This window comes from Macrobrachium rosenbergii, chromosome 11 (assembly GCF_040412425.1).
Source record: "Macrobrachium rosenbergii isolate ZJJX-2024 chromosome 11, ASM4041242v1, whole genome shotgun sequence".
In the NCBI taxonomy this organism is placed as follows: domain Eukaryota; kingdom Metazoa; phylum Arthropoda; class Malacostraca; order Decapoda; family Palaemonidae; genus Macrobrachium; species Macrobrachium rosenbergii.
In genome coordinates this window covers 40,682,039-40,708,328 of record NC_089751.1, presented here as the reverse complement: position 1 = coordinate 40,708,328, position 26,290 = coordinate 40,682,039, and the positions used below count along the sequence as shown (strand labels likewise).

Below are 26,290 nucleotides of genomic sequence, written 5' to 3'. Positions count from 1 at the left end.
CAGTTTTAAGCAAGATCTGTATGATATGGGAGGTGCATAGTTGTCTTAAATTAAGTTACTTATCAGCGCTACGAACTTACGACGTCAGTGGAACATGAACAAATCAAGGTATAAGAAAAACTACAGTTAATTTTCCATTTTTTTGGTCGTGATGACGTTATAACGGAAGACAGCCTAAGGAAGAAAATCAGATGTTGTAGCTGAGGCCCTATGGATGTTCGAAATGGGGTGCTGAAAGGACTCAATGAATATTTCCGAAAATAAAAAAAGAAATTACAATAATGATAATTGCTCTTAGAACTTCAACTGCAAAAAGGGTATAATTGCTTCTTTGTAATGTCGCGTAGCACTTGTGGTGCCATTTTCTACAAAATCATATTCTAAGCCTTTCTAACGAATATTTTCTGCCTCTAAAGAATGTTTTTCGAATATATCATGAGATGCTAGCATAATCAACATAAAGCAATCAGGCCCCGAATAGTTAAAGTGACTTTATCCCTTAATTGTCATCTTCCAAAATATTGTCGAAGGAAACAGCTCTGTGAAACAAATTTGCTAACCTTTCTAAAGGGTTTTAACCGTTCCAAATGCTATCGAAGTAGGATATATCTCTTGTAATGGCATTGAAACCTTTTGAAAAGGGAAACTCTTTCACGGTAGTTTGTTTTGATCTTTGATGTATATGTACGCTGTTATCTCTTGAAAGGGGGAAACGGCTGAAAACAGAGGCGAGGAGTCCAATGACTGAAGAATACAAGTGGCATACTGTTTAGGCTGACTGAAATAAAGGCAAGCGCAATATCTTACGTTTTCAAATTTCAGCAGAAGGAGAAGGGCCAGCTCAGTCTACTTAGTGATCTAGTGTTATGTGAGAATTTTCCATTATTGGAGTTTATTCTTTGTTAACGGAGCCAAATTATGCTAACTCATGCTTTCATTGTGTGTCGTTGGTTAGGGAATTAAAAGCCCGTCCATTTTTAATACATTTTTGCGGTAAAATTGTACTTTAAACCATTATTGCATTTTGGACTTTTAAATAAAATTTAGTAGAACTATGGGGTTGCTCTGCATTGGTATTACCTTGGAAATTGACTTTTCCCATAGTATTTTGGTTGCTTATGAACAATTTACCATTATTTTTGGTAATTCTAAGCCGGCTGTCCGCGGTGAGCTAGACTATGACAATTGACGTTTTTCTATGTTATTTTACTTCCTTTACAAGAATTTAAAGTAATATTTTGTCGGCCGGCTGTAACTAAGCTGTCATTGACCTTTGAAGACTACGCGACTTGAATTGCCTAAAACGCAGGGTAGGTCTAAGCCAGCATTCCGCGGCAAGCCCCCACCCCTCCATAGCTAATACGGCAAAATTGTAACCAGTAAACACCCCTAAAAATACCAACATAACGTACCCTAGAGGTGTTTACTGGTTACAATTTTGCCGTATTAGCTATGGAGGTGGGGGGGGCGGGCTTGCCGCGGAATGCCGGCTTAGACCTACCCTACGTTAGGTAATTCAAGTCGTGTAGACTTCAAAGGTCAATCACAGTTTAATTACAACCGGCCGACAAAATATTACTTTAAATTCTTGTAAAGGAAGTAAAATAACAAAGAAAAACGCCAATTGCCACAGTCTAGCTCACCGCGGACAGCCGGCTTAGAATTACCTTATTTTTTTGTCGGTCGACTGTAATTAACCTGTAGGATAATTAATATCAGAACTGATATGTTTTTGCATGCTGGCTGGGTGTCCTGGAATGCTATCGGGTAGAACTAAATTATATAGTAGCTCCGCAGCGGCGACTGCCTTCTAACTTAATTTTTTCTACAGCTTTTTGGTTGCTAACTATGAATTTACCTTTAATTTTTGGCGCTCGAGTGTAATTAACCTGTAATTAACCCCTGAAGTCCATCCAACAAGGGGTTTCCATACGCGATCTTCACAAGACAGAGCACGGCTACGTCTGTTTCAAACGGTTCATATCCCGTCCGGCAAGTGCAATAACTTGTTAACATATGGGTACCCAACCCTCCCCAGGCCAGTACTAAACACGGCAAAGGGTCATTCCATTTGGCTGACAACAAACAGATGCACCGCCAGTATCAGAACCCCTAAAAGTGTAGAAAAAACCAGTTGAAAAGGTAAAAACAGGCACGGAGCTAATATAGAGAATTACCTGCTATCGCACGTGCAGTGTTACAGGGAAGCTTTTGGTAAAAAGTGGAGTTTCCTTCACCGGGGGGGGTCTGGGGAGCAGAGCCCCCAGCTAAGTTACACAGCCTGCTAGGTTAGGTTAGGGTGCGTTAAGTTAGTATAGTTCCTGGTAGAAATAAGTAGTAGCTCCGTGGCGGTGACTACCTTCTAACTTGACTTTTTCTACAGTTTTTTGGTTGCTAATTATGGATTTACCTTCAGTTTTTGTCGGACGAATGTAATTAACCTGAAGTCCATCCAACAAGGGGTTTCCATACGCAATCTTCACAAGACAATGCACAGGTACGTCTGTTTTGAACGGTTCATATCCCATCCGGCAAGTGCAATAACTTGTTAATGTATGGGTAACCCCCCCCCGGGCCAGTACTAAACACAGCGAAGGGATATTCCATTTGGCTGACAACAAAGAAACCCACTGCCAGTATCAGAAGCCTTAAAAGTGTAGAAAAAACCAGTTGAAAAGGTAAAAACAGGCACGGAGCTAATACTTAGAATTACCAAGTTCCTTTTATAATAGGTTTCCTTAGCCAATCCTTTCTTGAACATATGGCTCCCTAATGACTTGAGCATGTTCAGAACCATTCCACAACATCAACATAGCAGGTATTTCTCCCAGACCCAAAATCCTGCTTTCCGAAAGGGTGTCCAACCATGCTGGGTAGATATGTCAATAATTCACCGACAATAAACACCACCACCTCCTTCATCAGCAACACTAAAAGTATAGGAAAAATCAATTTCCAAGGTAATAGTCTGTGCAGAGCTACCCTGTAGTTTTACCTAAAATTTTCTTATGTTTTAATGGATGCTTTGAATAATTTTGACATTCATTCCTGTAGCAAATGACCCATCCAACCATACCTAACCTAACTTAACCTAATGTATGGTGCCAGGGTAAAACCTAAAGAATACAACCACAGCCTGCTCGTCAGTCACCGACTGGAATATTTTCTGCCTTTTTTTGTTTTTAATTATGAGTGTCTTCTTTTTATGTTTATGATGTAATTTGTATATGTTTTTACGTTCATCTCCAAGGGGCTGGTACTAAACATGGTGCCCATACAGTATTGCACATATAAATTGGTAATTACTGAACCAGAGAGGTGTGGTAGTATTCTTCAGTTTTACCATAACAATTTCTTATCTGAGTGCTTGATATTAGTTTGAAAACATTCCATAAACTTACCTTAATCTGTATGAACTATCATTGGGATTAGGGTCCTTGCATTTAACTCGTTTTGTATTTTCCCCCAACCAAAAACCTGGCTTTCTCACTGTGGCCCCCCTTATTGCAGGATATAAGGGAGGGGCCCACTATCTTGAAAATTAATGTCAGGAATGTTCAAAATCTATCAGAACATAGGAAAATTATATTTTAAAGTCCAAAATGCAATAATAGTTTAAAGTAAAACCATATCTGGTACACCAGATCTCAGGCTATACTAGTGTAGGTAGGATATAGGCCTATGTAGCGTATTTGGGAACTTTGGATGTTATCAGGTAGCATTTAATGCTTGCATATGTTAAGTAACAGTTTTACATTACTTGTGGGAAGTTGGTGCTGTCATTGGACCTCTCGTGGTGCACTGTAGGCATTACTAATGGTTGTTTGCTGAATCTAATTTTCAGCCCTTAACTTTATCCCCTTTCTTGCTTCCTCTCTTCAGTCTTGGTGTCTAGTCTCTGCAGTTATTACTTCTTTTCGCAACTGTGGAATTTTCCCAGGTCCACCTTTAGAGTCTTGTACCTCAACTCCTTATTTTCTGGATGGCCGAAAGTGTCCCAGCACTTTGCTTTACAGCCAAAATTCCATGAATCAGTCAACCAGTTTTACATTCTACTGCAAGTCTATGTGGTTGTGAATTCTAGTACCCTTGCACAGTATGTTAATTCTTGAATTTTTGTGTTTCTGTTTACTGTAATCAATCTGCTGCCAGATACATGATAGTCTCTATCTGAATGGTGATGGAATCCATTGAATTTGAATGATGGGAGAGCAAATGAGAGAAGGAGTATGTGCAATCATACCATGTTGAGCTTATGGTAGGCTATTGAGCTAACAATATAAAAAAATGTTGAGTTGAAGTTTTTGGCATGCCCCAAGATGATGGAATATTGGATGTTTTGATTATATTGCAAGTTGATATTACTTTTTTCATAAATTGTTTTATTGCTTGATTCTTGAACTGTGTGTGTTTTTTTTACTGCTTTGCCTTCTTGTATTTTATACTTTTTTCTCCATTATTGTTGGTGCACTCTGGTATTTGTGTTCTACCCCTTTAACAATTGTGGGGGCTCCCAAACCTTGCAAGGAAATAGTTTTTGTTTGGGGTAAAACCAAGTACCAGTGAAATGTATCAGTGGGAATTGTCAAAGATGTATAAATAAGTAGTCAGAAAAATATATGATTCATGTTTGTAAATCAGCAATAATTGCAAAACAAATTATAAAGTAAAGGGCAATTTTGGGGTACATCCTAAACTAAAATTGGGTGCTAGGTCCTACCAGATTGGGCAGGCTAGATCTCCCAACCTAACTGACCTAATGTAGGAAGTCATTGCGTACCTGATTGGGGAGGGCTGGATCTGATATTGGGTCTTGTATGGTATTAAAAATTAAAAATTAGTGTAGACTCCTAGATTTTGGTTTGAAGATATTTGCGGGGTGATTGAGGTTTTTTTGCATCTAATGATTTGTAAAAATTCTAGTTTTAGTTTGAATGGAAATGAGAGTAGTAATCAGAATTAATATTGGTCTCAAGCTATTTTTATTTCAAGTTGTCATTTTCTTACTGAAACTGCACTGTTGACTATTGAATTCTTGTTTTATGCTGTATATAGGATACCATGTCTGAGGAGGCAGAAGATTTAGCTTCAATAAAGCGGCAGCAAGCAGAAACTCGTCTGAGGCTCAACTTGGCAAATAGACACATTAGTACTTTATACTCTCAGGTAAGAGGATGTGCCAGTGATTAAAAGTGTGTATAAAACAGGTCTTGAGGTACACTATTTGCTTTTCAGATTGTTCAACTGTTATGATATTTTATGGTAACTATATTAAATAGTTTATTTTTCATATCAGTTAGACATTTTAGTGCAAATGCAATGTACTGTACTAACTTGAATAAATTTTAGGTACTGTACAAGGTTGCTGAAAGTTGTACTGTACACAGCTAATCCAGTAGGTTTATGAAGAGCTTGAACAATAGCAGTATTTTACATTGCCTTAATGCCTGGTAGGTGCAGTCAGTAGTGCTGAATGCTGTATGTTTAAAACAAACTAAGAAGTAATTAATGGTTGGTAAGATACCCCTCCCCCATCAGAGGATTCCTGAGTCTTACTTGTGTCACCAGATCAGTTTATAAGTTTGTAGCACAACTATCTGTATGTTGAGCTTTTTTTCATTTCTCCTCTTTCACCTTTCTCAACTCTTAGTTCAGTTTAGTGAGTTTTTCTGCAGTTGTTATGGCTTTGAGAGAAATTTACATTGAATTTGTATTTCATTTATTGTGCCAAAAATTTAGGTTTTCATTATTGAAATGTACCTTGATTACCTCACTCATCATAATCTTTTTGTACGTACGCTTTTCCCTGTATGGGTTTAGACTTGAAAAAAGTTTTCTCCACTCATGTATTGTGCTTTTTCTGTCCAAAGTCTTATCAGTCTAAGTTATATCCCTTTTTTGCTTGATTTCTTGGGCCTTCTTACAGATCTTTGTCCTGCTACTTCCATATTTTCTGCTCTCTAGACTAACTGTTCATTCATCTTTTGGCCTAAATTTTATATTCTATTCTGTTCTATTATCCCATCTCATCATAAGGCCAAAACATCTCAGTCTTTGAAATATACAGTATTTTTCCAGCTTCCTGATACCACACGTCTGAAATTGAGTTTTTCTGAGTGTTGATGTTAGACTAATGATGTATATATTATGCAATATTTTTTCTTAAGTAGCCTAATTACTAGCAGTCTTAACATTCCATGATCACATGTTTTCAAAATCTATATTCATTGTCAGTGTCCTTGTTTCCAATGCATAGAGTGTAGGACTTATGTACCAGTCAAAAGTCTATGCTTTTCTGCTAATTGGATGTTTTTGTTTACAAGTAACTTAGCTGTCATGTTTCACCCATGCTGCAGCTACTCTATTTTTTACTGCTCTCTCAAATTATGCTTTACAGTCCAGTGTTGCTGCAAAAGTAGAGAAAGTTTCATAGAAAAAATGATTGAACATAACTAAGATAAGAAACCCTTGTTGATCTTGCCTTGTACAGGGTAAATGAAAGAGACCATATATATTCAAGGTTTTGTGGGAAGTGGGGAGTTATGCTTTGATAACTTTAGTTACAGTAGAAGTTAAAGGAATAAGACACTAGTTTTTTTTTAACAAGGTTTGCCACCATTTTTAAGATGGGCTTAACTAGAGAAAACTTCCAAGAGAAGGATAAAGGCAGGAATTATGAATCTGGTGAATAAAAGAACATATGAGTCATCCATAAAGAATTACACTAGATATGATCCAAGCTAGGTACCTTATTGGACGTTAGTGAACCTAGAGCCCCTTTAAGAAATTAGGTATGCCATGGGTAAAGAGAAGTACAGTATTAGAATTTGATCCATTGAAAGTGAATTGCATAGGGAAGGAAATGGCTGAGAATGAAGTTCTGAAGAATATGGCACTTTTCAGTAATAGAGCAAGTTACAATGTACAATTGAAATTGCAGAGGTATGTGGTGTGAAGTGGAAAAATATAGACTAGCATTGCAAAGAATGAGATGCCTTGGATGTGTTGGAAAAGGGGATGGGGGATTTAGGAATATTGTAGGTAAGGGAATAACAGAAAGGAGACCTGTATGAATGCCCAGAAAATCATGGAATGAGGGCACAGTTCAAGACTCAAACTAGTTGGGAATTCAGGCAGAAAGTGTGCATAACAGATTATGTAAAAAAAAATTTTGGAAGTTGATGGGAAAGTTCCAAGTACGGCTGTTACTGCATTGAGTTTTATGTATGCATACATTAGAAAAAAACTACAGTAACTATTAACTTTTAGGAATCATGTTTGTCAAATTTTTTTGTAATAGTTGGTAATCTGGTTAGGATGTCAAAATGCCTGTGCAGAAGAGATGGTGGTTTAATATGCACAGTGAAATTTTCAAACTCTTCCCATAGACATTTAGAAATGTGCAGTACATTGATTAATAAGTATTACAGGAATTGTAATAATTTAAAAAGTCTTCAGTATTTTTATATATCAGCATTAAAAATTTACTTTGCTCGTTAAAAGATAATGTGGATGATTGTGGAGGAGGATTATAAGTAAAATTTTTTTGTGAAAAAGGGTTTACTTTTTTATGACTTGCTCATAAAGTGTGAATCAGTATTTGCAGCTTGTGATGGTACCTTGATAACATTTGTTTTGGAAAGCATTCTTACTAATGACAAAACCGTAAATATACTGGTAAGTTGAATGAATAAAGTTAATTTGGCAACATTTCCTTTTATTTTACAATAAATTCTCTCATTTCAGGTGCAAGATCTAGAAGTGCAATTCAAAACTGCAATTAGACATAAAAAACATTCTGCAAGGTATAATTTGAGACAAAAATTGGCAGTTATAATGGGATTAAAAATTGTGTATTTGAACTACTGTTCTGCCAAGTCCCAAGAGTTGGAACAGCTGAAGCAAAAAATTCAGGCTCTCAGTGGACGAGATGAGGAAGCTATGGACACTGATGCCAATGAAGAGGCTAATTTAGGAATTATAGACATGCCAAATGTGGGGGAGCACTGAATATTTTCTAGTATGGTGATAATAGTGTAGGACCATTGTGCTTGTCTTTTGAAGAAAATCAGTATTTTGATTTTTAAGGATTCTGAAAAGTATTAGATAAAGGTATAATATTTATCTTTAAAATATTTTGAAAATTTATTGCTATATAGGCCGGAGTTTTGTAAACATCATGGCAGACTCAGATAGTGAATATGAGGAGGAAGAAACCCTCATTGCTGTAGAGTTACATGGTGTCATTGACTCAGAAATTTTTGCACAAGATTCTTTCAACAAGTTTAAAATTCTAGCTATTGACTCTGAAAACCCTATTTTACAAGTTGAGAACTTTGTCTTCACTGGAGGGTATGAACATGCAATGGGAACAAATATCTTCTTTGAAGAAGATGATAAAAAGGTAAAGAAGTGTGACCCAGTGTTTTGCAAGAAGCCAGCACGCATGTTGAAATATGTATGTAAAACTAACAAGAAACTAAACATGAAGCGTGTGTTTGTGTCTGAAAAGGCCTCCGGAGAAGACAGCAATATGCCTAGCACCAGTGAAAGTGAAACATCTGCAATTCCTGGTAGCAGCACTTCCAGCGATGTAGAAACTGAAAACAATCCTCAATCAGAGCATAATACTCAATAGCATTAGTTGAAAGTGGTTAGGGGTTATTTATATAATTTTAATTGTTAGCAAGGTTTTCTGTGTTGGATTTCAAATTGCAAGATTTTCATAATGTATTTTGGAGGATTACCAGATTAAAATCACTCTGGGTATGTTCTGGAACTGTTATGTTTAATTACAATTAGAGGTAATATTGCTGAAATTTTGTTAGCCTGCCTTTTGTAAATCATAAGCAGGGTACATTTATGAAAATTTTCATTGCTGAGCACATTTGCTTTTTTGTTTTAAGCATGATGTAGATACATAATAGTAAGTCTGGTTATGGATTAATTACCAATTACAGTATATATTCAAGGGTGATGTAAGATATTGCAGTTGAAAGTTTATCTTCATTGGTAAAACCTCTTAATTGCTGTATATTGACTTATTAAACAATAGGTATTTTTATTGCTCTCATTGCATCATCAAGATAAAGCACTCCAATAGATAAGTGTTAAATTTTCAAGGTATGCAAAATTAAAAGTGCTTTATTTATATTCATTCATTATCATTATAGTAAATACTGTACAAGTAATTTTATTAAAATGGTTCTCAGATATTAGGCCTCTTAATTGATGTTTCTGTCATCTTGCAATAGCATAGAAGGCAAGTGAGATTTTTGGTTCTTACAATTGTCTGCTATTTACTTCCATTACTTTTTTCTGTAATTGAGAAACTGATTATGTTTGGAAACCATATATTGTACAGTGTAGTACTTTTGTTTCAATTACTTGTTACTGTAATTGGAAAACTGTTTCACATTTGCAAACCACATACAGTATAATACTTTTGTATTTTGGTTGTTTCAAAGCATAGCCCATATGCAGCATACTGAACTTTTAACTTTTATATATGTAACTACCCAGTAATTACTTAGCTAAGAGTTTCTGCTCGAATAGCAGTTAGAATTCTGAATTCCACGGTAGCGATTCTTTTGTTTTCTGTAGGTAATTATGCCCCGCCCACTTTTGGGGTACGAAAGAGGAACATCATCAACATGACAATTTGTTTCTGCCACTTGTAGTGTCAACACCTGGTGTTGTTACAGCAGTTTAGAGTTTTTTGGATTTGTAATTTTCATCCTTGGTGAAGTATTTTTGTAGCCTTTTCGGCATTTTTTTGTATTGACTCTCACGATTTTGACATTTTCAACTAGTTAGGATAAGTCCGACACTAGTAGTTCTAGTTTCTGGTATTGCAGTAAAGGCTGCAATACCTGGATGACAAAATTTACTTACGATTCTCACACCTTGTGTTCTGGTTGTAGAGGACAAGTTTGCTCTAGTAGTTTGACGTGTGACGAATGCAGGGATTGGGGAGAGCAAAAATGGAAGACTTTAAATTCTCATTTAGCTAAGCTAGAAAGAGATAGGAATAGGAAAGCAGCCGCTAAAGCCAGCGGGAAATTAGCTAGTCAGGCTTTGACTCCTAGGTTGGATAAGGCTGACATATCTGTTAATTCTCCAACTGTTAACCTTTCCCTACCTGCATTAATTAATTCTCCTAAACCACCTACTCCTCCTCCTGGCTCCATCACTTCCAAACCCAATCGCTTCGCCAGCCTTGAGAAGAAGTTTGAGCAATGTTCAAATCTGGTAGTGAGTTCAGTGGCCCAGTTAGGGGACCAGTGCGTGTCCTGATGGACAAGTTTGAAAACAGTGCTCAAGGTGAAGTGTCAGTGGAGGAGGTGGCTGCTTGTTCCGCTGATTCTCCTAGGTGTCGGTCCCTGTCATACTCCCTGCTATCTGGGAGGAGGCATACTGGTAGCCCAAGGGAGGTCAGTGGAGTCTGCCCACGGGCAGTCGTCCCCTCAATCCAGCCTGTTACATCCCAGGTTGCGACTAGAGACAGCCGCTGGAAAGGCGTCTCGGAAGTGCATCGGCTTTCGTCAAGTTCTAAGAGGTCCTCACCTTGTAAGAGCCGTCTTCGTCGCTTCCTCGATGAATCTTGCCCACTTAAGAGACGCATCTCCCTTACAAGAGAATGAGGGAGCCGTCCTTCAGACCTCAACCTTCGTGTAGCAAATGAGACAGTCTGGAGCATTTCTCCTCTCCTCAGCACCAAGAGCGAGGTTCTAGCTCGCTACACCTCTTGGGCGAGCAGCTCCAGATTTCGCGTAAGCACCCTGTTCCCTCGGAACTTCCCGTATCGGCGAAACGCTTTGATGAGCACCATGAAGCAGACAAGCGCCCCTTAGCAGCCAGGCTGCGGCCAAGCACCCTGACGCAATCAGGCGCCCTGAGGTGGTCGGACGCTCTTTTTCGTCGGAGCACCCTGAAGCTTCTGATCTCCCTACAGCGCTCAAGCCCCCTCAAGACTCCAAGCACCCTGCAGCTTCAGATAAGCCTTCTCTTGCATTGGACCTGGCTCTTGAACTTTGCAACGTAAACTGGATAATATCCTTCATCTTATACAGAAACCTGCAGCACATGCAGCCCCTGAACTAGACTCAATTATGTCTCTGATCTCTTCTGAGGACAAAGAAGGGAAGCAGGGTGCGTCTTCTACGTCGTATGCAACACTTCTCAAGTTCCTTCTGCAGCAGTTCCTGGAATTTTTTACTGCGACCTCTCCTTCCTCTCCAGCTTCGTCTTTCTTGAGCAATCAGCCCTTGGATTCGACGAGACTTCCTAAGATGGTTCTTTCTAAATCATTGAAGAAAGCTCTTCGCCAAGTAGAGAACTGGCTTTCTGAGCAGAGGAAGCAAGGGAAAGCCTGTTTTAGTGTTCCTCCCTCTCGTCTCGCACATATGCAGTACTTGTTGTACACAACGGGAGAAGCTCCTTCCCTGGGAGTGGCCGCCTCCTCCCAGGGGGACTTTGCTGCGCTCAGTGACTTGGGGCATAGATCGGCTCTCGCTTCGGCGAAAACATTCTTTTCAGTACAGGAGATGGATCATCCGTTGAAGAGTTTAAGTCCTTTGAGGTGTTGACTTTTCTTGACTGGTGTTTGGGAGCAGTTGACAAGAAGCTTCAAGAACCAGCCTTTTTGTGCGATGAAGTCACAGACCTGTTTAATTTTCTCTCCTACATAGATAAAGCCATTAGAGATGGCCCACAGGAATTAGCTGCCCTTGGGTCTTGTTCACATTGAAGGGCGTTAGGGCCCCACAGAAATCAGCTCTCCTTTTTTCCCCTCTGGATAAACATCATTTGTTTCCCAGCCCACTGAAAGTGAGATTGCAGCGAGTCTACATCAGAAATCAATGCAAGATTTGTTGACCCAATTGACGAAGCGCCAGAGGTACTGGTCTGCCTCCTCAGTTAAACCTTCGTCTTCTGTCGAGCAACCAAAGCCATTTCTTGGGGGAAATCAGAGATTGCGCTCCAGGTTTCGAGGATCATTTAGATTTGCTCCCTGAGTGATCAAAAAATCATCTTCAAAATCATCCTCTCACAAGTGAGAATTTAGTCCATGCTCAGGTAGGGGCCAGGCTTTGTCTCTTCTGGGAGAGATGGAGCAAAAGAGGAGCAGATCAGTGGGTGGTGAAAGTTTTAAAGGAGGGATGCTCTGTCCCCTTCAAGGAATCCACCATTGACCAACATTCCCGTCATGTTGACGGCTTACTCCATAGGATCAGAGAGGTATTCGGCCCTATCGAAGGAAGTGTCCTCTCTTCTGAGCAAAGAAGCAATAGAAGTAGTAAAAAAGGCAGACTCGAAAGGATTTTACAATTGCCTTTTCGTAGTGCCCAAGGCTTCAGGGCGTTGGAGACTAGAAAAAATAATTCAACATGGAAACCATCCATTCAGTTCTTGCCTCCATCCATCAGGGAGACTGGACATGCAAGACGCTTATTTCCATATTCCAATTCACCTGGACTCAAGGAAATACCCACGATTCATTTTCGAGGACCGGATCTATCAATTTTGAGCACTTTGTTTTGGTCTCTCGACGGCCCCACGTCTTCACTCGAGTGTTGGCTCCTTTGGCAGGTTAGCTACATTTAGCAGGAGTGAGTATCTCGCTATACCTGGACGATTGGCTAATTCGTTCAGCCATGAAGAAACGCTGCTTGGAGGACTTACAGAAGACTCTTCTTTTAACCTAGGAATTAGGACTACAGTAATAATGAACTTCGAGAAATCACAAATGATTCCCACTCAGAAGATTCATTTGGGAGTTCTGATAGACACTCTGAGTTTTCGGGCTTCTCCATCACTCAGGAGAGTAGAAGACTGTCTAAGGAAGGTAGACCTCTTCCTCTCGCTTCATTCTTGCTCCACCACCCAGTGGATAAGTCTCTTGGGGATGATGGCTTCTCTGGAGCAATTCATAAGACTGGGGAGACTTCACATGAGTTTGCTGGGATCGGAAGGTGCATCAGGACCATCACGTCTTTTTGATAACCCAGAAATGAAGGAGGATCTGTGGTGTTGGGGGTCCGCAGACAGACTTTCGGAAGGGAAGTCGCTCATTCCGGTGAGCCCCGACCTAGACTTCTTTTCCGACGTGTCGGACCTAGGTTGGGGAGTGCTCCTCGGGAACCTGGAAGTCTCGGGGACGTGGTCTTTGCAGAAGAAAGGGCTTCATATCAATGTGAGAAAATTGAAGGCGATACATCTAGGTCTGCAACACTTTGCGACACAGGTACAAAACAAGACTATAGCGGTACATGCGGACAGTACCACAGCCCTAGTGTACATCAGACATCAAGGGGGGCCTACTCATTTTTGCTCTGTGAGGCAGTGAGGGACCTGCTATGCTGGGCGGATCGGAATCGGACTCGATTAATCACCCAGTTCATACAGGGCAAATGCAATGTCCTGGTGGACAAGTTGAGCCATCACAAGCAAATTCTGCCCATGGAATGGACACTAGATCTTCACATTTGTGGCAGCCTTTGGAAATTATGGGGTTAACCAAACATAGACCTGTTTGCAGCTTCCAGGAATTACCGCCTTCTTCTGTTTTGTTCCCCCTTTCCAGACCCTCTAGCTTGGGTGACGGATGCAATGGTCCTAGACTGGTCCAACCTAGATCTTTACGCTTTTCTGTTCACGATGATTCGAGAAGTAGTAAGGAAGTTTCGCTCACGTCATAATGGAAGGATGACTTTCGTGGCTCCCTACTGGCCGCCAGAAGGAGTGGTTCCCGGACCTAATCGATCTCCTTGTAGACTTTCTGAGACTCCTTCCCAAGATTCCAAGTCTTCTCAGACAACCCCACATCAGGAAGTTTCATCAAGGCCTATCCTCTCCGGCCCTAACAAGATTTCGACTGTCTACAGACTTGTCAAAGCGAAAGGATTTTCTAAATCGGCATCAGAGGCTATCACAAAATGTAGACACATCTCCTCCAATAATGTCTAACAAGCTAAGTGGGAATGCTTTAGGAGCTGGTGTAGAAGAAACAAAGTCTCTTCCTTGAAAACGTCTATCGCTCAGATAGCAGACTTCCTTCTCTTATTTGAAATCTTCTAAAGGTTGTCTGTCTCGACAATAAAGGGTTACAGAGCGATGCTCAGCTCTGTTTTTCGGCATAAGGGTCTAGACATCTCGAACAATCAAGACTTGTCTGATCTAATTAAGTCTTTCAATATCTCCAAGTCCAAGACAGAGGGTCCTTCTCTTGGAATCTTAATGTAGTTCTTAAGTGGCTTTCCCACCCTCGCTTTGAACCTATGCACTCTTCCTCTCTAAGGGATCTGACTCAGAAAACTTTTTCTGGTTTCCTGGAGGCAACTCATTGGAAATGCAAGTCTGTGTTCGCGATGCACTACTTGCGGAACGTCGAGACAGTTTATGATCAATGCTGTACCATGGGACCTGTGTCCGTAGCTGGCGTAGTGATGGGTGAGGAAGTGTAGGAAGTGTCCCTACCTTTCCTTTTCTCTTCGCCTTGAAAATGGTGTTGAGTTCTTGGGGAGCCTGGGAGGGTATGATGTACCTGGAGTGCCCACCAGTTTTTAGTGTTGGGTAGTGGTCTTGTTTTTATCATTTAATTATGTTAAAGGTGACTTTGTTGTTCTGGTAAGTTATTTTTGTGGTACTGTGCCCAGGGCAGGGGCAATTATGTATGCTTTGTCGGCCTTCGGTGTACACCTTCATCGCAAAGCTTAATCTTATACTTCGTCAGCCTTCGGAGCACTCCTTCACTGCGAAGTGTCCCACTTAAGTAGAGGCACGTCTGGCCATGCCGCCACATCTCTACAGGTTGAGATGAGTGCCACCAGAGTCAGTATCTACCTGCAGCAGCTCTCTCACCAAGTAAGGAACAACAATTATCTCATCAATTATAACATAAACTTTTGTCCATGATTCCCCACCACCTTTCAATGTGGAATCAGTTAAGTAATTACTGGGTAAGTTACATTTATAAAAGTAACATTTTTATGATGAAATAAAGTTTTTTATTTACTTACCCAGTAATTACGGATAGAGCCCACCCTCTTCCCCGCACATGGACTCTCTTTTTCCATAAACAAATTGTCGTGTTGGCAATGTTGTTCTTCTTCGTACCCTGAAAGTGGGCAGGGCATAGTCACCTACACAAAACAAAGGAATCACTTCAGTGGAATTCAGAATTCTAACTGCTGCTCGAGTAGAAACTCTTAGCTAAGTAATTACTGGGTAAGTATATATAAAACTTAATTTTATCATAAAAATGTCATATTTGTATATAGAAAAGTATAATGGATGTTCCATTTACAAGTATATCCAGAAAAAGTTGACTAGTTTATAGAATTATAATTGAAGTTTAGCAGTACTGTACAGTATATGGGGCTGTACTTGTGTGTATTTCTACACTTACACAAACCCTTGTTCTGTATACCAGGTTGACGTAATGGTGACTCATTAGTTGATAACATCAAACCCCTAAGGGGAAAAGAAGACTTGAAAATATTTATGACGACGATTCATTTGTTGGTAGATTTAAAGTAACGAATAATTAATCAGTGTTTGTTAGAGGTCTCGGAGCTAGGATTCCATTGAATCTCCCTTGCTCCTGGGTGTGTTTATATGGCTCATTTGACTACAGTTGGCTTTTGTAGTTCCCCTTTTTTCTTTTAGGATTCTTTAAATTTCCTCCCTTAAGTCTTCATTGCTTTTGCCTGTCACTTTGGTTAAATTCATTTATTTACACTGTACTGTATACAGTAGTTTTTTTTTTTTAAAGCAAGGTCAGTGGGACAGCCAGCTTGCTAGCTTAGGTCGAAAGAAGCAATTACGAGGAAGGAAGGAGTGGGCTTATCTATGAAGTGGCACTTGCCTTTCAAGAAAGCAAGCTTTTGAGTTCTGGGATGCTATGAAAATCCTTATGTACCATCTAGAGTGTGCCACACAAGGCATACTATAGACAGTACTGCCCTCAAGGAATTGAAATGCCAGAATATATGAGTTTACAGTGGAAGAATTTTAGAATGACCTTTCATTATGGTTTAATAATATCCCTATGAAGGGAAAATCCCATTAAATTATTAAGCCTCTTGCACCACCACTATATTTACTATATCACATTATGGTAGTAGATTCATATTTGTTTTAAAATTTATTCCAGAACTATGGCTGAATACCATGATTACTCCTTTAGTTAAAAAAAGTTGAATATTTAAGTAATACAGTACCAGTAAAACAGGCACCCTGATATATTTATCAAATTCCTGAAGAACACAAAAGAGGAGGGAAGGAAGAAGTGTCTCAATCTCAAAGAATTAATGTGCCTTCCTTACACAGGAAGCGAGATTACAACAAAGGAAAAGTGGAGGTAAATTTCAAAGCTTGGTAGGAATAATGCAATAATCCCATTTGAGCATCCAAAATATAAAAGCAACACAATACTCAAGACAGGGATGAACAATGGAAATCTGAAGTGGAGAAAATCTGTATCTTAACAATACAGATCAATAAAAAAAAAAAGTTGAACGATACTAACTTTCCAAAACAAGTTAGTGGTAACTGGGACAACAAAAATGTTGATAGAAGTGACAGGTTCAATTACAGTTTCATCAAAAACAATCAAGGAAACAGACAAGTCTGACAAACAATTCCATATAAATAGCTTTATTAATTCACAATGCAGTACTATGTGCAAATAAAAATGATTCTAAAAATGAACTTTCTAGTGATACATCAATAAAAAATATCAGCTTTAGTCTCTGGAAACCTCTATAAATTCTTAAAATAACCTAGTTACAATACTGTGTCTATAACATAACAAAGGTACAGAGAATAATTGAGATAAAAGAGCCAATCGGCTTCCACATAACTTTTATCAAAACAGGTCAACAATATCATGTGTTGTTGGTAATCACTAGAGAATTCAAACACCAATATAACTAATTTTCTTGTAATCCAGCAAATAAAATTTTTTTAATTTGAAAAAAAAGAAGACCTTTAACACTTTTCAGCAGTTCTCATGGTCATCAGAAAGATTTTTAACTTCAGTCAAATTTTACTGCTCCAATATATAAGGCACACAGTCCCACAGCAACAGAAAAATTACACTTCATAAAGTTAACCATTACTCTTTAGGCATTTCATCCTTTATAATAATATATTTGCTTATCATAGTGTGTTTCAACAAGAGAGAAATAGTTCCTTCTGAATCTTTAAAATGGTTGCACTTTGTGCACTGTGAGCTTTCCATATATTTTCAAGCATCTTATTATCACCTGACTGAGTTACAGAGAGTTTACTTATCATATTCTGCTGTGCTGCTTTACGCTGTACTACTGATGCAATTTTGGCATTCATTTCTGGAGAAGATTTGATTCCATGCAAGCTAAGTGATTTTAATGGGAGTAACATATTTGTGGTCAGTTCATTCAAAAATGTATTTATGGATGCTGATGAAAGTTGATTATTATGGGAGAGATTTATGGAATTCAGGCGAGGACAACGGTACAAATATGCTGAAATGTCTTCAAGATCTATATCTGTAAGACCACTTGAACTCAAATCAAGGAATTCAAGGTGGCACTCTTCACCAGCACCTAAAACACTTGCTAAAGTTAAGCCAAGGCGGACCTTAACTTCAGCATCACTTTTACAATTCAGACCACTGAGGGACAAGTGTGAAACCTGGGAAACACAAGACAACAAGGATGTCAGAGGAGCATCATATATAGTGTTATAATCAAGTTCTAGTTTTTTTATTGCTGATGATGTAACTGGTAGCTGATGCTGGCCAGTAAGTGATAAATAACAATGCTTCAAAGATAAGGATGACAGTGAGAAAATACTAAACAATACTCCTATGTCTGAAACCTTTGCCCCTGAAAAATTATTATAACTGAGGTCTAAATAAGCTATACTCTTCAAGGACAGTCCACCTGTAGATATAGCTTCTGTTAAAGTGAGTAGACTGGATGTTGTTATTGATGTGCATTTTAAATTTAAAATTTCCAGAGAGGGTAAGGTAGGTAAGGCTTCCATCAGGTGACCAAAACCATCATCACCAAGGCAGCAATTAGACAGAATGAGACTATGTAAAGACTGCTGGCACTGAATTGCCCGTAGAACTGGATGAAGTTGTGATGTTAAACGTCCCATACGACTAAGATCCAAAGATGTTGACGCTTCAGTTTGATGAAGAGCAGAAGTTAAACAGGACACAGGAGCTACTCCAAGGGACTGACAGGCTTGTGAGTACCTTTCTGGAAGGGGTGGAAGATCCCAGCCTGTAACCTGTGCCTGTAGTTCAGCTTGTTCTGCAGGCAAAACTAATGCAATAGGATCACTTGGGTCTAACACAGCTCCATCCTGTGTTGTCAGTGTAAGATGAGGCCTTAACCCTGCAAGTTGATAATATCTGCGGGTAACTTCTGCAGCTAACCATTCTACAGTCCGACCTTGGCCTCCACCAGCTACTGGAACAAGCAACAATCTATTTTGAACACGCACTCGCAACCGCAATGCATTACAACTGGCATGAGCAGCTGTACTATTTTCTCCATTTGTAGCAAGGGGGTTACTCCTAGCATCAGTCCCATTTGTTTTATTACTAGGATTAATTGCACTTGTTGATATTGCTGTTACAGGTGTGTCAGGCACAATTACAACATCATCTTCATCATCTCTCATGCCTCCTGAAGGTTTTTGCATCATGGATGTCAGTTTGGGTTGAACTGATTTCTTCAAACGACTTAGAGGTTTTTCTTGGGACTTTTTTGTTTGTAGTGCACGCCTCTCTTTCTTGGTTTCCCTGAATTCAAATTCAAACTTTTCCGTCCTCTTCCTTTTTTTTGAGGAAATTCCTAAATTATCATCTAACCAATCATCACCAACATCCTCAGACTCTGTAACTAATGCACCCTTCTTCTCTTTTTTTAAAGTTTTGCCAAAGGAAGATTCTCCCGTCATTCTAAGCTGTAAACGCTTTGCTGCACTACCAACACTTCTAATCGCACTGAGGTATGTTCCTGTAGCTGACTTACTCTCTTGTTGTATATCTTGCAGTAAAGGGTTCATATATTCCTCTGAATCTCCCCCTATGAGATCAGGGATGTCACTTTCTTCATCCCCAACTTCTTCAATAGGTTCATTGTCTATGTCTGGTAAATCATCTCTTTCATATCTTGAATATTCTCTAAAACCAGTGGCAACAGTTTTCATTGGTTCTTCTGTTGTCTGTTGACTTTTATCCGAACCTGAGGAATTAACTCTCTCTATTCTATATTTATTTGGATTGTTAATTTTACAAGGATCACTAAATCTTTTACCCTTTTCTGCCACCTTTGTGGCTAATTCTGGTATTTTGTGGCCAGTGCAACTCATTATCGCTTTCATTTCCTCTTCTAATGCTATGCATTCTTGCTCCTCTTCCCTAGGTAAATTTGACCTCTTCCGAAATTTTATTAGTGATTCAAGGGGTGTAGTACCATGATCATCCTTAATAATAACTGATGCCCCACGGGACATCAGTAACTTGATAACCTCAGTATTCCCACATGCTGCTGCGTCATGTAATGGAGTAATACCCTCACATTCCCGTCCTCCACGATCATTAATCCAGGCTCCTGCATCAAGCAAAACATGAACAATTTCAGTAAACCCATGATTGGCTGCTTCGTGAAGTGGCAGCCAGCCACAGTGATCTCTTGGATTTATTGGATGCCCTTGCATTATAAGTTTCTTCACCATGTTCAGATTCCCTGTAATACAGGCTTTATGTAAAGCTGTTTCTCCTTTTTCATTCCTCTTCACAATATTGGTCTTCTTTTGCCTGGCTTGTCGAGGTCTGTCAAAATTCTCCAGCTCATTTTCACTGTCAGAAAAATACACAAAGTCCAAATCAATCTCATCGTCATCACTCTCCTCTTCATCACTAGATTCAACATCTGGGTCAAAACCACTAGTGTCTGCCAGTGTCTCCATCTCGGCTTCAAGCTGAAGCTTCACCTGTATTGGTATTCCTTTTAGGCTTGCCTGCCTGTAGAGTGCTTTGTGTTCTAATTTCTTATTATTTGCTTTAATGGCTGCTGCTTTTGCTTGTATGTATAATTTCTCCAGCTCGCTGTATTGATCTCCTTTATCTTCACAAAAACTGGCTAAACTAAGTATTGTCTTACATGCATGACCAGGATCCTTATTAATAGTAACATCATATTCCTTCCAATAATAATCCTTTGCCTCATCATACTGTTTAATGTCAGAGTATGTCTGAGCAAGTGAGGAATAAATAGGAACAAGAAATGATGACTCTTTACCAAGTTTCATGGCTAAATCAAGCATAAGTTTGTAATAATCAAGAGCCTTTGAAAAATTGCCAAGTTTTGCCAGTCCATCTCCTAAACTTTCATACATCTTCAATTTTTCATCACATTGGTCATCCTTCAGGAGAATTAAGGAATCTTCTACGTTGCACAGATTCACAACAGTTTTCAAGGAACTTTCAATTTTTTTCCTCTCTTCCAGTAAAGGATGCTTTAGTTTGTATGCTTTGTAATAACATTTCTTGGCAGATTCATAATCAGAATTAGTGAGATGAACTTCAGCAAGGAAAACATGGCTTTCACACTGCAATTCTTTATCATTGAGTTTTTTGGCCAACTTTAACATCTGTTGACCCTCCTGAAGTGCTTCAGGCATTCTTCCTGAACGAAAGTGTAGTGCTGATAAGGCTAAATGACATTTATAAGCATCTTCATGGAAACCATGCATGGAACACAAATCCAAAGCTTGGCCTATAAAGTGAGTGGCCTTCTTTTCATTACGGCGACTGTCCAACACTAAACCTAAATTCAGATAAAGCCGACATCGCATTTGGCCATGCTCTCGTGTATCAACCAACCCTTTAAGATTTTCACAGATAGACAGTGATCGTAAAAAGGCTTTTTCTGCTTCTGTAAGAGATTTGTCTTGCTCCTTCGTGTCTCCATTTGCACCAGACTCTTCTGCTCTCTGATAGTGCGCTCTCCCAAGGGTGGCATAAGCCCTCTGCTGTTCAACAAGAGACTCTGCCTCCTTGGCTAAAGATAAGTAACGATATAAATAGTGTAAAGCTTTATCCCAACTACTAATCTTGGAATATACCTCACCAAGTTGCCGAATGGCAACAGCAAGGCCAACAGTATCTCCCAATGCTTCACATATACCTGCTTCTTCCTTATGCTGCGAAAGAGCTTCATCAAAATCTCCATCCTTCACATATTCTTGACCCAATAGATTACACAGATAGGCAACTTCACGAAGATCATCCTTTTTTAGAGCTTTACGTTTTTCTTTCTCTAACCGAGCTATGTCACCCATGATGTCACCCAATCCTATTTCTTTTCTCAAAGACCATCAAAGGACTGTAGACCTGATATGGCAACTACCTGAAAAAATAATTGAAATACAGTATATTCTTAATTTAGTGAAACATAATTTAAACATACCTAAATCAGTGTGTTTAATTCATCTGCATATTTTGATCATACTTTAACAATGAAAAGTGTTTACTTCACTAAACTCTGCAATGGTATTCGACTTTTCTCTGGTACTACTCTGAAAATATCTTAAGAAACAAGGCAGGAATGGCAGCTCCTACGAACTTGAAGTGTTTCCCCAAAAACCTATTGATTTTACATAGTCTTTCATGAATCTATGAGAACTTCCCAGGCACTCCATAGAGGAAAGAAGAATTCCTCCAGTTCCAGCTTGTGGTGCTTGTGCCCTGCTTTCACAGGCACCAAGGTAGCAAACTGATCACTTAATGTGTCTGGTTTTGTTCATAGCTTACAATCTTTCCCAGAAAAAAAATTTTGGCTATGCTCATATTCATTTAATTATTCATTCATTTCACTATAAATTTTTAATACATAAAATCATTTGTGTTTAGCTAAAATCCGCAAATACTTGACACCCCTCTATAAAAACGCTTATAACTGTCTATTTTGATAGTTCAAACACCAAAAAAACCCCTCTAAAAGTGCTTATGCCTGAGTATTTTAATAGTTTTATCGCAAAAAATGCATTTAGTCACGAAAATTATATGAAAATACACTAATTAGTGAATATTTCTCCATGAAAAATATCGTGAATAGGCGAATTTTCCGCGAATAATGTCTATATACGTTCCACTGAAAAATCGCAAATAGGTGAAGTTGCGAATCCAGAACCGCTTAATTATTGGTGCCTTTGTGTTGCAAAAGCACTATCAAACATGCCTTAATTTAGATGTACAGTATTGGTTTAATTACCAAGATGTGTTGTAGTTCCAAGGAAAGTTATGAAGTTACGATATGTTCCCCCAATCCGACAAATTATGTCTGTAAAGACTGGTCTCAGTTCCAATAGTCCTTTTATTTAAGCTTCTAAAATAATAGATGACACTTATGCTCCTGAGACTTCAGTGGTTGCTGATATCTTCTGTTTTCTCCAGTGTCAGCATGTACTGCTGCTGATTCTTCAATGCCAACCAAGATGAGAAAATTGAAGGATTTTTGTCTCGACAATACAACAGCAACTGGAGCTGTTTGCAGTGTTTTGTTGGATAATCTCTCAAATTCTTTGGCTTCATTCTCAGATATGGAAGACTGTAACCTCTCACTGCAGATGTTTTCCTTTAGATTGGTTCGCCTTGATCGACTCAGGCTGGGGTTCTTGCCTCTGTCTGACTTTATGCATTCACCTGACACTAGCAGCTCTCTTAGCACCAGCACCACTCCTGCTCACCTTCCACTCTCTGCAGAGGTGATTTATGCATTGTCTGCTTTCCATGCTTCTGGTTCCTCAGTGGGTATTGTCAGGAAATGCCCTGCAAATTCCAGTCACAGTTAATCTTCAGTCTCTTCTCATTTTTCTGGCTCAACGCATTGGTTTCTAGACTACCAATCTTGCTTCCGACAGTGACACTGGCTCTACCTAAGCTTCAGGCTCAAGGGGCCCTCAGCCTTCGAGCAGCACCACCCGTTTTCGCCACGATTTGTCTCTAACTGCACTCCAAGCTATCTATGGCAACCCCTGGACTTGCTCTTGTTCTGACTCCAGCAGCTATCCTGTTGCAAGGTGGGTTCTTGTCGCTAGTCAAGCACCTCACTCGAGCTGCGTCTTCAAGACCTAAATTTCATAATCAATCAATCTTCTGACTCTCCAGGCGCCTCTTCTTCAAGATTCACTCATGCCACTATATTCAAGCCAATCTATGGTGGCTGTTGAGCGGTGCTCTCACCCAGAACGTATCGTGTCAGAATAAATATTTCTGTAATTTTTCCTTAAGAGAATGCTGTTTAGAGATGTGAGTGACCAATCTGATCAGCCAGGTAAAGACAGATTAAGCCGGATAAACTGAAGTCACCTTTACTTGGTCAATCAGACTGGGTTGCTTCCCTGAAATCAATGTGATCATGAATGAGCTCAATACAGTAGTTTCCCCCAAAAGTGCTCCTCCAACTCAGACTGCATGAGGTCCAAAGGTACGAGACCCTCCAGTTCCAGTGAATTCCCGTTAGACTGAGAAAGATTCTCTCCTGAAGGAGAGGTGACATACACACCAGCCTGCTCCAGTGGAACCAACAAAACCAGGCATTGAACCGTAAATCAAACAGAGGAACTGTCCAAGAGCTGTGCTCAAGATGGTGGCTCAAGACAAAGGTGCAGGGTTTCCAATAAGTGAGTAGGTGGTATCCTGCCTATCATAAATTAAGTACTTCCCAAGCTTTAATTATCAAAAAGTCTCATAAGTGACAAGGAACTTGCCAGAACCTTTATTACACTTTGCATGGTTACTGAGCTAGAGAGAAAGAGAGAGAGAGAGAGATATGGTTCATAACTTTGGACTTTTACAGATTTGTTTGAGGGGGACTTGAAAACTCCAATGCAGTTACTAAGCTCTTTAAAATGAATTGGATCTAATCTTCTTAACACGAGTCTGTTGCCATATCACATATTTGTTATCCATAATTTAAAAGAAAATACAACTGCTTACAGTTATACCAATGTTGATTTGCCAGCTCCTCATTTTGTATGATAATATTTTTAACCAGTTAAACATTTTTACTTTTAGACTTTATGTTTCAAGCAAGTGTCAGCAACTAAACCTAAGAATTTTGCATTTTGGCCAATATATAGGTATACTGTTTCTCAATTTCAGCTGACCTACTGATGAGGCCCAGGTATCTATGTTAAACGAATACACTGGGCATGTTGCAGGCTTGAGGCAGTATGATATATGGCAGTCATCCATATATATATACTACAATCTTACCAATGCCACCTCAACAACCCCCACCAAACCCAACTTTGAGCACTGTAAATTAAAGAAATAGGATTGTAACATAACCTAGGTCACAACCTAATCTAGGGCACTGGGGTCCCATAGGTTAGGTTAGGTTAAATCTTATCTTGTATTTTGTTTTGTGTTTCCCCACCCACAACCCCATTTTCCCACTGTGTTCCCCAAATTGTAAAATATACTCTATGGGGAGTCAAGTACCTCTATAACTACTCGCCTGCTAACAAAATGTACTTCAGAAACATTCAAAGCGCACATTAAAAGGTAAAAGCTATAACTACTTAGGCTATATATATTTTGAATCAATGTTTTTAACAAAGATCTGCAGTAGACAAAGGCTGGCCTGAATAATTCTTAAGCTAGCCGGATATGTGCTAAGCTATGTTAAAACAAGGGTTTACCCCAACAGCCTAAGGCAAAAGAGCGCAGGAGTGAATTTTGGAAGAATGAAACATCTGCTCTTACCAAAAAAAAAGGCTAAAAGCTACTGATTAGGGAGTGGATGCAGAGTATGAAGGCAGGGGTAGGCATGAGAAAACCTAACCTTTCCTAGAATGCCGAGTCCCGACCCGGCCAGACTTTGCCCACCTAACCTAATTTATTTTTATTCTCTTTTAATAAGTGGTTTCTCTTTTTTCAGTATTTCCTGGTTATTACGTATCTTAATGAACACCATGTTCTTTGGAAGCTTGAATTTCAAGTCAATGGCCCCTGTGGGCTTGTTTCATATGAACGGGTTTCATCTACTGAAGATATATATATAAATTTAATAATAACAGGCTAGGGCGCCGTGCCCTGGCCTGACCCACGGCGGACCCCCTGAGGTAACACTGAATATCCCTGTATCCCTACTCTGCATAATTCCCCAGATCCGTTACAATTAGCCTACAATATAGTCATAAATAATCAGGTTAGATATATAAACACAAAATAACGCGAAAGGTCTGGTGAACCTGAATAGTTTAGCCTAGATTTGTGCCTCTCTACGCGAGTGCTTAGACCTTTTGTTTTTCGAAAAGTGTCCAAATTTGTTTTCTTCAAACTTACCATAACTCCTGTGGCAAATTGTCATATTGTAGGTCTTGTTCAGGATTTGTTACTGAACATGTTGACATCGTTTTACCTTTCGGAAGTTTCGCGGGTAGAAGCAGTTGTATGGATGTTATTAGTAGTAGTTAGGGAAGCCTTTCACCTCTGCAATGGCTCGTTCAACCTTACGTTATTTGTGGTTCCATAAGTTTTGGTAAACTATGTAGTAGCCCAAATTTCTTTCCCACGTAGGTAAGTAAAAAATAAAATTGCTTTGTACCTATCAGCCTTGTATGCTTGCTACGAAACCTGAATCTACTCTTGAAACTGAATGCTAGAAATAAAGTAAGCAATGTTCAAACACTCGTTCTTTTGCTTTACCTTGTAAACGTTTGGATTATTCACCTTTCTCTACTGCAATTAATCTACCTCTGATAATTAACATTGTTGTAAGGGACTTACCTCACAGATCCCTCCATTTGATATTTCCCAGACCCCCATTTTCTTCTAAGTTTTGCATTCCACTATTTCCTTTACGTATATGACTGGAAGACTTTTTTTCTGTTTTATAGTGTCTGTTTACCTTTAGAGATTGTTTTTTTTTTATTTACAAAAAATAATGCCAAGTTGAAAAACCAAACCATATCAGATATACACACACACACACACACATATATATATATATATATATATATATATATATATATATATATATATATATATATATATATATATATATATATATATATATATATAAACATTGAAAATATCCTTTATGTACGATTTAGTTTCTATTCCTATGCATGCATGTTTTACAGTAAAATAAGATTTTTGAATACAAGTAAGGTTTACAATGTGTCTTTTTGACAATTCAGCAATCAGTCAAGCCCCTCATTGCAGGTGCAATGAAGGGAATTTACTGACACGACAACTCTTTGTCATCACTAA

The 26,290-nt window shown here is 39.0% G+C and overlaps 3 protein-coding genes across 4 annotated transcripts; 2 read left to right on the top strand and 1 right to left on the bottom strand.

Moving 5' to 3' along the window:
• The first annotated feature begins 548 nt into the window (after positions 1-548).
• On the top strand, positions 549-9,215 carry LOC136843354 (uncharacterized). 2 transcript variants are annotated; one of them, XM_067111659.1, is made up of 3 exons: positions 549-789; positions 5,056-5,166; positions 7,747-9,215. In XM_067111659.1, the coding sequence occupies exons 2-3, from the start codon at positions 5,062-5,064 to the stop codon at positions 8,008-8,010; spliced, it is 369 nt and encodes a 122-aa protein (XP_066967760.1). In that variant the 5' UTR covers positions 549-789; positions 5,056-5,061; the 3' UTR covers positions 8,011-9,215. The 2 variants fall into 2 exon arrangements, with proteins under 2 accessions (XP_066967760.1, XP_066967761.1); XM_067111660.1 differs by having other exon boundaries at positions 689-868.
• LOC136843520 (general transcription factor 3C polypeptide 6) lies at positions 8,180-8,638 on the top strand. The gene has a single exon (XM_067112055.1). The coding sequence runs from the start codon at positions 8,180-8,182 to the stop codon at positions 8,636-8,638; it is 459 nt and encodes a 152-aa protein (XP_066968156.1).
• Positions 9,216-16,638: 7,423 nt separating the features above from the next.
• Positions 16,639-25,646, bottom strand: LOC136843353 (tonsoku-like protein). The gene is made up of 2 exons (XM_067111658.1): positions 25,361-25,646; positions 16,639-21,416 (listed from the first exon to the last, which is right to left on the bottom strand). Exon 2 carries the CDS (start codon positions 21,346-21,348, stop codon positions 17,176-17,178), a length of 4,173 nt encoding a protein of 1,390 aa, XP_066967759.1. The 5' UTR covers positions 21,349-21,416; positions 25,361-25,646; the 3' UTR covers positions 16,639-17,175.
• Positions 25,647-26,290: the final 644 nt, after the last annotated feature.

What these genes read in the sequence shown, in the direction of transcription:
- LOC136843354 (XM_067111659.1), top strand. Translation starts at nt 5,062, where the DNA reads ATGTCTGAGGAGGCAGAAGATTTAGCTTCAATAAAGCGGCAGCAAGCA. An exon ending in TTAGTACTTTATACTCTCAG is followed by an intron (nt 5,167 to 7,746) that starts GTAAGAGGATGT and finishes CTCTCATTTCAG; the next exon opens with GTGCAAGATCTAGAAGTGCA.
- LOC136843520 (XM_067112055.1), top strand. Translation starts at nt 8,180, where the DNA reads ATGGCAGACTCAGATAGTGAATATGAGGAGGAAGAAACCCTCATTGCT.
- LOC136843353 (XM_067111658.1), bottom strand. Translation starts at nt 21,348, where the DNA reads ATGGGTGACATAGCTCGGTTAGAGAAAGAAAAACGTAAAGCTCTAAAA.